We start from the raw sequence: 14498 nt of genomic DNA, 5'->3' as shown, positions 1-14498 counted from the left end.
TCATTTATTTTGCCTCTTTCTTACATATTTCAGTTCACTGGCAGATCTAATATAGCCTTTTGACTAGATTTGCTATTTTACAATCATATGGGAGTCCTAAATTGTGCTGTAAAACTACTCCTAAACATGGAATATGAGAAAAATGTGAAGTACTGTGTGTGTACGTGTGTGCGCGCAGTGGGGGAACAATCCTAATTTTGTCTATAAAAAGATAGCCTCATAAGTAACTGTTAATATTCAGGATACAAAGCATTATAACAGAGAGTTCAGTGAAATACTCTATCAGTGCTCAGTCGTAGTCAGAAAGGAGAGGAAAAGAAAACAGCGAGAAGATGCTATTATGCTACAGTATAAACCTATGGAGCACCTGCAGTTTGAATAATGTGTACAATCTAGTCCCTACAGCTCAAAAAGCACAGGAACTGAAAAAGCCTAAAAGAATGGCATCAAACATAATCAAGGCAGGAAAGGGTTTCCATATGAAGAGTGACTGATTAGATTGTGACCTGAAAGTCTGGAAAGACACCATGCCAGGGAAACGACAGGTGTTTAAAACCATGAGTGACTTGGAGAACATGAATAGATTGCTTACTGCCTCTTCCAGGCAGTGGGCATGAAATTAAATTCGCAGGTGACAGATTTATAAAAAACAAAAGGACTTGGTTCTTCATCCAGCAAAGCTTCAAGCAGAGGAAACTCCCCGATGCTGCAGAGGCTAGAAGTTTTATAGATCTTCGCAGTCACAGTTTGAACCCAACAAGAGCTAGTCTTTTAACCACAAAACCAGCATAAGGCTTTTTAAAAGCATGTTCTGGGGAAGTATCAGAGTATGTTTGCTCTGTTGTTATCCTTTTCGCTCTGCATGCATTACTGGCCAGTATGTGAGGCAAGAGGTAAACACTACATTTATTGTACCCGCTGCCAGTGAGAGGCGTCTACCTCTCACTGAGGTACCTTTCTGGCAGAGGCACCCAAAGCAGCTGTTAGCCAAAGCATGTCCTTCTTGCAACCAGACCGAATCAACTCATCGGCCCAGGACAAAACAGCTTTTAGGGGACAGAACAGGCCAGCACACGGGAGCACAGGTGTCTGAAGCAGCAACTTCAGTGGTGCAAGAACTCATTCATTGAATTCAACCCATTCACTTCAGCAAGTGAGCTTTTTTGTCCCATGCAGGCTCAGTGCCTCCATAACTTGGGACCTAGAGATGCAGCCAAAAAGAGATAGCAAGGTTCTTGCAGCCTCCAGGAAAGAAAAGAAGGTACAAGCATAGCAATAGTACAATCTGATGCCATCTTTTGTGTTCTGTATGTTTTACATTAACTATGAATTTAAAAACTAGGTGTGGCCAATGAGGTGCATAGAGGCTGGCTTTCACACCATTTAGAAAGGCATGGGTTTTTTTTGCTTTCTTTTTTAGAAGTTAAATTCACCGTCACATGTCTGGCTCTTACTTGACAAGCTCGGGTGTGTGTGGTAGATGAGAAAAATTCTCTTTCACCTAACTTCCTTAAGCATATGATGATATATATTCTATATTAACTTCATAGGTTAGCGGGCTAGGGAGGAAAGCAAGTCAATGAGAGCTTGTGTGTAAGTAAAAAGGGCTTTACTAATCAGTAATTCCATGTAAAGGCTGGTTCCTTTAATCTCATGCAAGACTACACTTTCACATTTTAGCTATGCACTCCCACTTTAGCCTTTTTTTTAAAATTTATTCAATTCTGAAAAGGATTCCCAGTCTAAAAGGTTTATAAAGCGCTGTTTTAGGTCACACTGGTAGAGATTGGGAAGTCCACCCTAAAGAACAGCTGCTTCACAGCTGCACTCAAACGTGCAACCTGAATTCTTTATACACATCAAACACCTATACCTGGGTATCAAATGAACTGAAAGCAGGGTTAAGGTTTGTGCTTAAAACATGACTTGAAGAACTGGAGATAGTCTTAGTCAGCTGCTATATGCTAGAGCTGAAAAAATAATTACAGACTAGAACAGAGCCTAAGAACGCATTTGGATATTACAGGTCTGTATGTGATGAGGAGTATAAAGCAGTGAGGATTAAACGTCAGTCTTAGCAGTGATTTCCTCAGTTTTCTGATTGCTCCGATAGGCAACGTACTTCAGCATCCATCCTTTATATTAAATTACAAGAGCTTAGTTGAGCTTTTCTACAAAGTAGAAAAAACTCAAACTCACAATCCCCATGAACATTCTTTTAATTTTATGTATCTTAATGCTTACTTAATTTCCCATGGAAATCCTTCAATATATTACTACAGATTATCCCAGGGACTGAAGGAATACATCACAAAACAGCTAAAAGCATTTAAAGGAATTCCAGTTACTCTGGCTTCTGAACTGCTTGAAAATTAGCTTGTGTGTGATCTTGTCCATCTGACTGGCTGATTAATGTTCAAATGGTCCTATTAATGCATATACACATTTGATCACACTTATAGTTTAGGGCTTAGCCTGTCGTTTCATATTACTGCATAAAGCAGTAACAATGCTCATCTCAAAAATTATTTTCTTTGGTACCATATTTCACATAACTGATGCAAACTGGCATTCAGTCCTAGCCCTCAAAACAAGGCAGGTTACCTGATATAACACTGCATAGTATGTGCAATTATTTACAATGTTTCAAGAAATCTTCACGAAAGAGCATACCCCTGTTTCAGGTAGCCATAATTAATTCTCTGTAGTTTTTTTTTTTTTTTTTAACCAAACTGTAACCGATCAAACTCTATTTCCTCAGGTAGAATTGCAATTCTTGAAAATATCTGTTTTTTAGAGCAGGCAAAGTTAACAATTTTATCAATTTCAGCTAGAGATAATGCATATTTTCACTGCATGAAAAAATGAAAAAAGTAACCTCTTCCATCAGGAGTTTGCTCAGGCTCTTTTTTTTTTTTTTTGTCTCTATGGTTTTCAATAAAAGGTATCATCATATTTCATACATCTCAGACTTTGCATACAGTCCTCAGACTTTCTTTCTCCAGTTAAAGAAGGTGTTGTTTGAATGTTTCTCTTTAAGCATTTATTTCTCCCTTCTCCCAGGTCTCTTCACTGCAGTTACACTGGAAAATCTTGTTTAAAGGTAATCAGACTACATGGAAACTCTTTCCTACTCCCCAAATGTGACCTCACATCTAAATCTCTAACTTGAGAATTTCTTCTCTGCTTTTTACAGTCTTAATCCTCACCTTGGTGAAGCCAAGGGCAGCACAGGTCTTTTAGCATAAATCAGGCTAAGTTAGAAAAGCTACATAAGAGACCATATTTCACTGCATTTAAGCTCTCTGTGCCGTTTCAAAACACCTATGTTTAACCTACGACTGGTCAGAAGTAACAGACTGGATATTAGGCAACCTTTAGCATGTTCAAAACGGGACACAAAATCAGGAAGGACAGCTCTTCCATGACACCTTAACATTTAAATGTTAAAGTTTTCACCTTACATAGAAAGGATCATTGTGAATGGTAGCGTAATATGGCTAATTCAGCCTCCCGGCTCACAAAGTCCTTGAACAACGCTCTCAAGTGGGAATCACTGTCGGCAACTAACTTCAGGAACATCTTGGGCTTTCTTACCTACTCTCTTAGCATCCAAGAACTGAAATTACACCCTCCCACCATCCACACTGCATGTAGTTCACTAAGCTAGTCATTATATAGCAGCTACTTACTACTGATAGGGGCTGGCTTTACAATCAATGCTCTTATTGCATTACCAATTCTCTGAACTACTTCCTTTGTTCTATTCAGGATGTCCAGACGCTTTGCACCAAATATTTTGTTTCTTAACTTAAAGCCTTCCAAGCTGATTTTCGGTATAAGCAATCCTAAGGTGGGGTGGGGGGGAAACCAACAACAACAAACTTGCTGAAGTAATACAAGGACTATCTGGAAGCAGGCTAGACTTCATGAGGAATTCTAAACACAAGATTATAACCTTTTCCACTGTCGTCTTCTCCTGAAGCGTTCACAGCCAATAAGTACCTTCAATCCTACAGCAAAACCAATGGTCCTGCTACCATTATGGGAAGTGGAGAGAAACTGAGCGTGAAACAGATAACCTATTTTCTTAAAAAAAAAAAAAAAGACTAGTAGAATAAATCATCCCTGACAAAATATATGCAAAAAACCCTTTTAAAATAAGGTTTTTTGTTAGTGCTTACCTATTACAGAAGCGTAACTAGTGAGGAACTGTGCTGCTTTTGTTTTTGAAGGAGCGAGAAACATAATAACCTTGTATACCTCCCTCCCGTTGATGCAACAGGCAAAATAAAGGTAAGTGAACAACAACTAATCCACATTCCCTGACTGTAAGACTAGAATGTGACTCCTATCTTTCTGAGGACTCCCATAGGTTCAGGATATGTTGATGGGACAACTGAATTGTTTGAACTGAATTTTTACGAAAGAGTCTAGCCTCTATTACCAACTCTTAAATTGGGCATGCGCAAAAGATAACCGTTTCTACCACAAAGACAGTACAGTACTACTTTGGAATGTGGACTGGAATAGACCATATGAAAAAAGCCATTTTGTATAAATTCATCTGTCTCACTGTACAATCTCATATATCCAATATGAGAAACATGAACTAATTATTTAGCATTTGCATACAAATTACATATTTTTTCTTTTCGTGGTATGGTTCCCTGTGTGATCTTGGGCCAGTTTCTGAACCTCTCTAAATCTCTGTTTCCTTATTTGCAAAACAGATTAAAATTAAGTTATGCAGGATGGGGTGAGGCTTAATTAACTCAAGTTTGTAAAGGGCTTTCTGATCTTCAGATACTGTGCAGAAGGACGACTAGAAAAATCAATGTAAGAAGCAAAGAAGTACTTAAGCCCACTTCCATGCAGGAAGCGTTCTGTGTGTCAGCTTCACACAGAAAACTTGTATTAACGTTATTTTGCAGCAGCAGCAAAAAATTACATCTATAGCAAGTATAAAGCATGTATATTAAAAATAACTTATCACTTACTTCTTCCTTATTTCTAGGTCAGAAACTGGAACACATCTTAGGCCAGCTCCCAATACCATCAGGGATGATGTTAATAACACAGTTACTCTCAGACCTAACATGAAAAAACAACAGTATTTTACACATTAAGTCAACAATACTGCAAAAAACGTATATACATTTACATGTAATCTCATAGTTATGCAACTCTCTCAAACCATAAACACTTTGGTACTGATACGAATTACAGGTATGTAACAAAAGCCTGTGTTATTTTCAATACTCCCACACCAGGATTACGAAGGCTTACACTTGGCATATCACTGCACAGGATTGCACCCAAAATCTTAGCAACGCCGTTGAAAATGAAAAGCAGTAACAAAACTATTACCAAAAGGTACAATGTTTCCTTCAGATTCATAAATGTCAGGGAATATGCTCCAATGTGCGATCCCAATTCTAGTTCGAGCCAAAGAAAGAACCAGACCTGTACATTTTTTCCCCAACCACTTAATGAGTGCACGTACAGTACCGTTACCATTTTCTTTTGTAACGCAGACACCCATTTCATCCTGAAGAAATAACTATTTACTCAGTGGAAAAAGTGTATGTATTTTTTGTGCACCTTGCAATTAGGCCAAATTTTTGCTGCGCTCAGCTCAAGTTGTCAGAGATTGTAAATATAATACATTAGAAAAAAGAAGCTACAATTGACCTTGAAAATACTTTTTCCTCATACTGTAATTCTGCACCGAGAGGCACTTAGATCCGAAACAACCTTATTTCAGTGTTGTAATTCCATTTGCCTGCAGTTTACTTACTGCAGCTGCTGCTAAGGTGTTTCCATCACCAGGGGATGGACAGAGAACAGTGACAACTGAGGGGCTTAACCTCCCGAGTCTTACAAAACAAGTAAATCAAATCTACACAGTTAGAAAGCTATAGCCTGTACCGCAAAAGTCATAAAACCTGAAAGAAATCCACAACAACAAAGGCTGAAAATAAAGGGCTTCCAAGTTCTTTGCAGAGTACAATAAAACAGTTAAACGATAACAAACACAGAGCAGTATCTCTAACATTTACATGAAACTGTAATAACTACCCAAAACACAGTCAGTGAAAGGAGAACTGGCTACATTAATCCACATAATGAACAAGCGAAAGATCCCGTTTCTCTCTAAACTGCCAAATTTCCGAGAAGTGCTCCCAGGACGTTAATGACTCCCTGTAACTGGAACATTTCTAGCAGTCACATTAAACATGTTCTTTTCATATGGTCTTTATGAGGGCTTTCATAGTGTGCGTTTTACCAAAATGTCATTTTAGAGGAAGAGACATTGATTTGTTATCTGCTGCAACAGCTCCTGCTACACCCCAGTCACGGATAAGGGATTCACCGCGCTGGCCACTGCACGCAGCAAACCAAGGACAGTTCCTTCCTCAGTCAACCAAACTCAGGACAATCGGAACAGAACAAACAAACAACACAGTCACTGCTACGGGTTTTTTGAACTGAAGCGTGACTTCCTTCGGTACGGCTCTAGGCATTCCTGACAGGAACGCAGCTCGCGCTCCTACGACTCCTGGGGACACCTCACCTCCCTAATGCCCCAGAGAAGCATCATTGCTCCAGAAGATCTGTTTGCTTATAGCACTTCCAGGAACTGCTCCAACTTGCTCATTGACTCTGCATTTAACCACATGTTGCTGTTAAACTGGATTTTCAAGCGTCCATGTTCAGACAGCCTAACTCACGTGCTCATAATGTGGCTCAAAATCCTGTTCTTGTTCTTCGTGTTTTCTGTGCAGCTGTGTGAGCCTTTATGGCACGCTGCAACCTGTACTGCCCAAATACCTCACAAAATATTAAATAATACGTTGGGGGAGGGGTAATAATTTGTGTTGGGATTGCATACATGATGTCCTTTTCGCTCTTTTTCCCCCTTGAAATGATTCTTAGCGTTGCTTTCATACAATGAGAATTTGTACATAATTAGAATTGGAATTTTACTGGTGGAAAGTCAAATACTAGTCTTTAAACTGAAAAATCCGAAGTCTTCCATTTGGAAGGGCTGCTGCAATGTTTCCAGGAAGCTGTAATCTATGTCCTCACCTTCTTATTCTTCCTGTAGACCAGGCTCTCTCTGAACTACATTTCACAAAACATGTCATGTTCTGCCTTTTAGGGGAGACAAAAAAAAGGAGAAACAATGTGGAAATTCCTGGCCACGTGACACAACAGGAAGCATTGTCCAGGTGCAAACTCAGGGTACAGAAGTAAATCAGTATTACAGAGGCATTTAAGTTTAAATCACCACAGGAAACTTGAGAAGCACTTCCATATCAAAAACTAGTTGATTTTTTATTTTTACATCAATAAAAAGATTTAACTTAAATCTGCATAGTTTCATTAAAACACACAGTTCAGAAAAGACAAATTAATGTCAAAATTTTCCACCAGCCCTAGTTCTAGGCTTACCTTTAATGTCAACCTTACAAGTCAGGTAAATTTAAAATAATCAGTGAGAGGCTCACAATCCAGAAACTACATTCAATCTCTCCAAACATTCTCTGAAGTCTTCATCTTGAAGACGATACACTGTAAAGTGCCGCATTTAAGTGCTTTGATTGCACAGATGATTCTTTAGCCTTTTGTTTCCCCTTAACGTGCAAACATACCTAAAGATACCTTTGGTTAAATCAGTATGTTGAAAACCATGACACCAAAGTGAATGAGTTTTTACTCATTCTGCTAGATAAGAAGCTGCTAGACTGCTAGAAGACTGCTAGATAAGAAGCAGAGATTAAACATCATTCTTCTTGCTAATTCCATAATTTATTTCTACCCTCTAAGCACCTTACTTTATTTTTCAGCTCTCTGAATCTATCTTCCTTTCTGACCCTCCAGTTTCTGACCCTCCCCTATCAGGGTTAGCCAGCAAGCAGCTGGAAAGGGAAGAAACTTCTTAAAATGGATTTTCTGCCCAAGGAGTTTTCCAGTCTTTGGAGCCTTTCTTGCCAGCGGCTCATTCCCAGCCTGCGCTCGCTGGAGATTTCTGGGACTGCAGTGAACGCTGAACAAACTGTGGCCACGTTCTCAATGGACAGACGGCACCGATGGTAGCAGAAAAGTCTGAGCCAGCAGCAGAAATTCTGAGGCAGTAATAAAAATAGATATTAATTACCATTTATGAAACCGATAATCTATACTGTTTAATTGCTTAACAGTTTAATCCCTCCTGAGGCTACTAACAGAGTCTGCTTTGCAACTTCAGCTGCCTAAACTGCATTTGCTACTTTTTAATTTCCTTTTAAAACAGCCACCTCCAAATTCCCCCTCCTGTCAGGTATTTAACACAACTCTGAACCCATGATCCTCTAATCTCTCCTGCAAAACATGGATTTTGAGTTCAGCCAAGGTCATGCTGTACTAGTAAACCTTAATCTCACCTGTGCCAGCAGCATACGCCAGCTGGATGTGGCCCCTGGGACGTATCTATTTGGCCTGCTGCAGCTTCCTTTCCTCTCTGCTGGGGAAGCAGCAACACACAGTCGGAAGAGCTCAGCTGCCCTCCTGCCAGCCAAAGCCCAAAATGGAAAACGAACAAAACCCAACCTTGCTGCAACCACATCTAATGCAGCAACAGGAGGCAGAGACTGCTTCTAGCACCCAGCTGCTACTTTGGGTTTTTCACCCTCACTGCAACAACATCAAGCGATAATGTCTCACGCACAGAGTTGCATCCTCTACAACTTTTCCAGCATGCCACAGTTTCAAGACACTTCTTTACAGTACATGAAAAGAAGATGTATTTCCTCCCCACATCACACTACTGACAGTAGCGCAGTAACTGATTTACTATGCTGAGTTTAATAAGAAACTTTATAAATCATTGTGCAACTGCAATGAACTTCTCATTCTAACTTATTACACAAGACCGGTTTGTTATTCAAGAAAAGAACATGACTTAACAATTACTTATTGCTCTGTAAACCTTTAGGAATTATGACCATTCCTTCTTTCACTTATCTCAGCCACCTGAGATGATAAAACATCACAAAAAGTGTGCATGAGAGACTGTAAAACACAAATCCTTACTCAGTCAACAGACAGTTTTCACCATCCTACTAAGACTAACCAAAGTTTGGCTAGAGGAAAGGCTGCAGGACGCGGAGAGCCAATGGAACAACCAGCAGAGCACGTCCTGCGCACAGCTTACACAACACGCTTCTCTTTCAAAAGCACTAGTATTTAAGGGTTTTCCCTCCTTCAGTTGCAGATACTAAAATCAGTCCGCGGGAACACAAAATACAACAATGCTCTAGTTATAAACGAGCGACATCAGCCTGCTGCACATTTGCACTGTTTTGAAAGGCCAGGCTGGAAGCAAGAATCATCCCATATGACAGTGAACTCCAAACATTTCAGTTCGCTAAGCTACTGTGCTACTACTCTGACTAAAGCATAACCTTCTGAAAAAAACCATCCTGTCTTGATGCTCCGACACCAAAAAATGAAGAACACACCAATTGCAATAGCAGTTTCAACAATTCACTGTTAAATTGTGTTTCTCCTTCCTATTTAAAACAAATTCAGCTTTCAATCAATAATTCTTGTTTTGCCTTTCTTGATAGAAAAAAAGTCTTGTATTTTTCTTTCTATGAAATTAAAATACAATAAATAACTTTACTATTTGTTTCAATAAACTAGGTACTAAACTCCAAGTCTTTCATGATTCTTTTCAGTCCTTAAGTTGTTTTTGTGCATCTTGTCCAAACAGTTCATGCACCCTTTTTAAACTGGGAGGATTTCTTTCTTGGATGCCAGTTCTCAATTTTGCAGGAAGGGTCTGTTTTTCTTCCTCCTCCTTTATATATGGCTTTATATTTAGCCATATTAAAACAGAAGTTTGATTAAACAGTTCACCTTATTAGGCAGTCCTGCAAGCTCTGCATGACCATCCCAGCTTTGTCAATATCTGCTGCTCCAGATTTTTTTAAATGTAATTCTAATAAAATTATAGTAATATCTACCTCATTTACTATCACAGATCAGTTATTTTTGTCAGGATTAAAAAAAAAATTGCTATCTTGCTACTAAATATAGTGAGTTAAACTTCTGTTGTGCTTGCGTTTTGCCAGACTCTGACTACTAGCATTAACGATGGTAAGCCAGCAATTCTCATTCAGAAAAAAACATTGTTGCACCAATCAATACAATTCTCAAAAGAAAAGAGCCTTTTCACCAACGTAAACAGATTTCATAGCCGAGACGTGGTCTCAATCTTTCTGTTAGCACACAGAAAAAAAAAAAAACTTGAAAATCAGTTTGTCAGGTCTGCCTTAGATTCCACAAAAGCATTTGATTGCAGGGGAGTATAAATTGTGTTTGGAAACTCAATGGAAAATAAATACATTCGCAAGAATAGCATCAACTACACTTGGAAGCAACAAAATCTGGCAACCAAATACAGCAACTGCACAAGAGAGAACAACAACTAACAGGTCATATATAGCTGATCAAAAATCACTCCTAGTTTGATGGCCAAGATGTCACGGGGTGGAGTTAAGGCCCAAACTTTCCCTGGAAAAAAGAAGGTCCCCTTATTTCTCTGGATAGCTGATACTTCTGTTGTTGTCCTGCCTTTCATTAGCACTGATTTTAAATCAAACCGAAAAACAATTGTTTCCACTCATTTCCCTGGCTCTGTGAGACACTATCAAAATAGCGTCCGAATTTCACTTAACAAGGCTTACTACTTGAGTATTTTTGTCTAATTGAAAAATCAAACATTCTCCAAGTGGCTTCATTTAAACATTCTGCAAGACAGGCGATAGCATCCTCCCGACATCAAACAGCAAAACTCAAGCTCTATCATGTAGGACCTGTTTTAAATAAATTAGACCCAAATCTACCTTTGTCCTCTTCTCTAGGTACAAAGAGTATATCTTTTCCTCTGTGGATGCTACAACGTAGTCCAGTTCCACTTCTTCAGGACGTGGAAGGATGTATGTGGCACGGACAGATTCCACTAGACACTGCTGGTGCAGTTTCCGTCTGATGCGGATGGTAGGTAGAATGGGATCCCCAGACAAAACATACACATTTCAAGAGATTTTTAAAATACATATAGAAGGTAATGATCTTCAGAATCAATCATGGCTTTTGGAGGGGGGTAACTGCTCTTCACAATTTCTTACAGCTGTTGTAACAGAATCTGTCAGCAATAGCTGCCCAGTCAACATCCAGCCTGTAGGAAGGAGTTGGGAATTTCTTATAAATTTATTTATTTGTGAAATTTAAATTTGAGGAAACAAATGAATACAACATCTTCAAGAGAAATGGTTTCTACAGCTGGTACAGAACTTCTAGCCAAGGTCAGAAAGAGAGTAGCTAGTATCCCAGAACAGTAGTCCCCAAAGACATGGGGGAATCCACAGGGAAGTCCCTGTCAAATCAGGAACAAAGACTGGTGCCAGCGACAAGATCTGACCTAGAGATAAAGTTATTTCTACTCCTAGCATTCGCACCAACACAGCAAGACTGCATGTAAAACCGAAAATACAAGGTCCAACATTGGTCACCACCAGCCCCCTTTCCAAGATAGCTCTCAGAAGATGAAAAACATGCATTACCTGCTTATAATAACAACCGCCCTCCTGTATTATGAGGTTAGGTAAGAATCTTGTAGAAGATACTATCAAAAGAAGGAGTTTCAGAGTACAAAATTTGGCAGGTAAGTGTTTCAGAGAGAAGACGGTCATCTTGAGGGAAATGACTTGAGTATGTGTAAAAAACTAAAAATAATTTAGAAGATGCTAGGATAAGATCATTGTGAGAAACAAAGCTCAGTGTAATGCAGTCCACAATTATTATGACAACCACACAGCAAACTCACTATTCCTGAGCCTGCTGCATCTTTATCCGAATCCTCAATATTATGGAACTAAGATACTTATGTATTTACATTCTAATTACATAGTTTGCCTTTGAATTGTATTGTAAATAATTATTTTCTTGCTTTATGACATTTTTCATGGGTTTTTTTGCCTTAACATTCTTTAAAGCATGTTAAAGTTATTATTTTTCAGCTGGCTCTAGATGTACCTGTTGTAAGGAAGAACAAGATACCATAACCATGGCAAGAGAATGCAGGCTGCTTTTGTCTCATTTGCATCAACAAGGTCAAACTATGTAATAACGCAATCAGTGGACCCATTCTGTTTTAACCTTATCCCAGCACATTAAGCAACCATATAAATAATCTCTAAAGAGAAGATGTCAAGAAAGGCATTGATTAATTCTCCAGCTCTCTACTCCTGTAAGCTCTGTTGTAACACTGAGTGATCCAAGTTCTTATATGGTGTCTTACACAGTTAGCTCCATTAACAGGGATCCTATCACGGTCGGGGCAGACTATACTAAGTCTAAATTCTAAACGTCAGATTTTATGCAGCACTTCAAAATTATGGTACTGTAAATAAAGTATTCCTGATTTTAAGAATCAAAGAGGTTTAATCTGAGGTTTTAGGTATATAAAAAGATAGTATACAAGTATTGGAATTTCCTTCCGTCTGTCAGCTAAAGATTTTGCAGCATCCTAATAGTTTAATGCCAACAAGGGAAAAACAAATGGCAAAGATCCAAGTTAAAAATTTGCAGTGAAAGTTTCTACAAATGCAAATTCTATTTATCAATGCAGAAATTGACTTCTTCCCTGAAAAGACAGATAAAGTACCGAGTTGAATGGTATTAGCCTATTTTAGAATCACTTTTAATCTCTTTACTAAACTGTACTTTTCTATCTTCTGTTTTTAATCCCATGTTCCTTAGCTTCAGAGGAGACCAATTACTTCAGCTGTTTAGTGATGCTATACATTTTACCACAGAGAGCCTCCATTTTTTTTGCAGCTAATCCAAGTGCAATGAACCTGTCTTAATTGTTACATAGGACCTGTGCGAGAAGGGAGCCTGGGGCAGTGGGACTGGCCCCTCTGTTGACACACCTTATGAAACCGGGCAGGTTACTTCTGCTTCGCTTTCCCCATTTTCCCCTCGGCCTTCTTTATTCGGACTGCAGGCACCTAAGAAACAGGCACTGGTCTCACCAATAGTATTACAAAGGCTAGCCAAACGGAGTCAATGCAGTGCCAGGATACAATTTAAAAAAATAAAAAATAAAAAAAGCTATTTGAGCACTTACTAAACCTGTGAGGCGAACACAAATACCCAAAACGGTGTTCTTTCTTTCTCCTCCTTCCCTCAATTCAGCTATCTGGTTTCTACTCGCAACCCAGATATTAACTGACATGTAAAGATCTGGGCGTACCATTTAATCCGCCTCTGCCATTTTATAAACTGAGAAATAACGTAAAGATACTTGGCCATAAAAGAGTGCGTGAGAGTGTGTGAGCGTGCGCACGCATAGACACAGAGCAACCCACAAAAGTAGCTGATAAAGTGGAGTTGGAGGACTAAACTTTCTAAATTATTTTGAAATTAAAACATGGATGCTCATTAACAAGTCCAGAGGAAGTACAAGATGAAAAGCCTTACCTGTAGTTCTTACTGTTATATTTTCCGACAAATTCTGAAAACCCAAGCTCCTTCCAGAACTGAACAGGGGAGAAGAAAGCTTTTTCATTTCTCTTCCCACTCGTTTCAAGGTCTTCTGATTGCACAGTAGGCTTAATTACTATACAACTAACTTCCGATCCTTACCCGTGGTGACGGAGGAGAAAATCTCTCGTGTGCACACCCGTCAGGGAAGAGGTTCTGTCATTATCTTAGTGGTACTTGCCCACGCCACCCAGTGGTGCGTGAAATTCCTCACTTCAGGAAATACAGAGCCATTTGCTTCGCCACACCAGAGCAGCAAGAAGCAGCCACGCAGCGAGGACTGGCAGCGACGCTAAATACCACCTAGTGGAAATGCTAAGCGGGACACTAAGTACAAAGATTCTCCCTTTTACTACGAGGGAAAAAGAGCTGTTAAGAGTCCAGTCAATGAATTATCCATGCATATCTTCTGACTTTTAGGAAAGGCCACTGGAGTAAAGCTTTTACCTTTCACGTGTGTGAACACTTTCAGTGTTCCTTCGGAACTACTGCTGCAGTTCACATTAACACTGTCCTAAAGGGTTAAAGCCATTACATTTTTAAAGGCTCCTGATCAATTCTTGAAGCTCATGTGGTTAATCAATTAACATTTAATAACTCTGCCTTTCTCAAACATTCAGAGGACTGGTGCTCTTCAAAAATAACCACATTAAAGAAAAAGGAATTTCTAAATGTAGTTGTATTTTAGGTATTGTATTCCAGAAAAACACCAGCAGGCTTTGCAAAAAGCAGAAGACCTCTCACTTTCAAGACACATCACTCCCTCCCGTTGAGTCACACTGACCTCCAACTTTAGAAAGAGGAAAAATCCCAAAACCTTTCTCTACTACAAATCTGCATGAGAAAGCTAAATTTGTAGCTTTTGAGGAAGCTGGAGCGTTGATCGTAAGCTTCTGCAA

General features: G+C 39.2%; 1 protein-coding gene and 1 long non-coding RNA gene across 3 annotated transcripts in view; both read right to left on the bottom strand.

The window, feature by feature from the left end:
* The window catches only part of SLC49A4 (solute carrier family 49 member 4), a 73203-nt gene that overhangs the window by 48863 nt on the left and 9842 nt on the right, over positions 1-14498 (bottom strand). For both annotated transcript variants that reach the window (XR_011141958.1, XM_068949060.1), the window contains exon 2: positions 5001-5094. Coding sequence is in view for 1 of the 2 variants with exons in the window: in XM_068949060.1 (XP_068805161.1) it covers positions 5001-5094 (94 nt within the window). In the remaining variant the exon portion in view is untranslated. The remainder of the gene's footprint in view (positions 1-5000; positions 5095-14498) is intronic.
* LOC138067722 (uncharacterized) lies at positions 12995-14125 on the bottom strand. Its single transcript, XR_011142100.1, has 3 exons — positions 13702-14125; positions 13537-13595; positions 12995-13064 (listed from the first exon to the last, which is right to left on the bottom strand). It is a non-coding gene; the product is annotated as an uncharacterized lncRNA (long non-coding RNA).

Source organism: Struthio camelus, chromosome 6, assembly GCF_040807025.1.
Source record: "Struthio camelus isolate bStrCam1 chromosome 6, bStrCam1.hap1, whole genome shotgun sequence".
Taxonomy (NCBI): domain Eukaryota; kingdom Metazoa; phylum Chordata; class Aves; order Struthioniformes; family Struthionidae; genus Struthio; species Struthio camelus.
The sequence above is the reverse complement of the archived record's forward strand: the minus strand, read 5'-3'. Positions and strand labels throughout refer to the sequence as shown.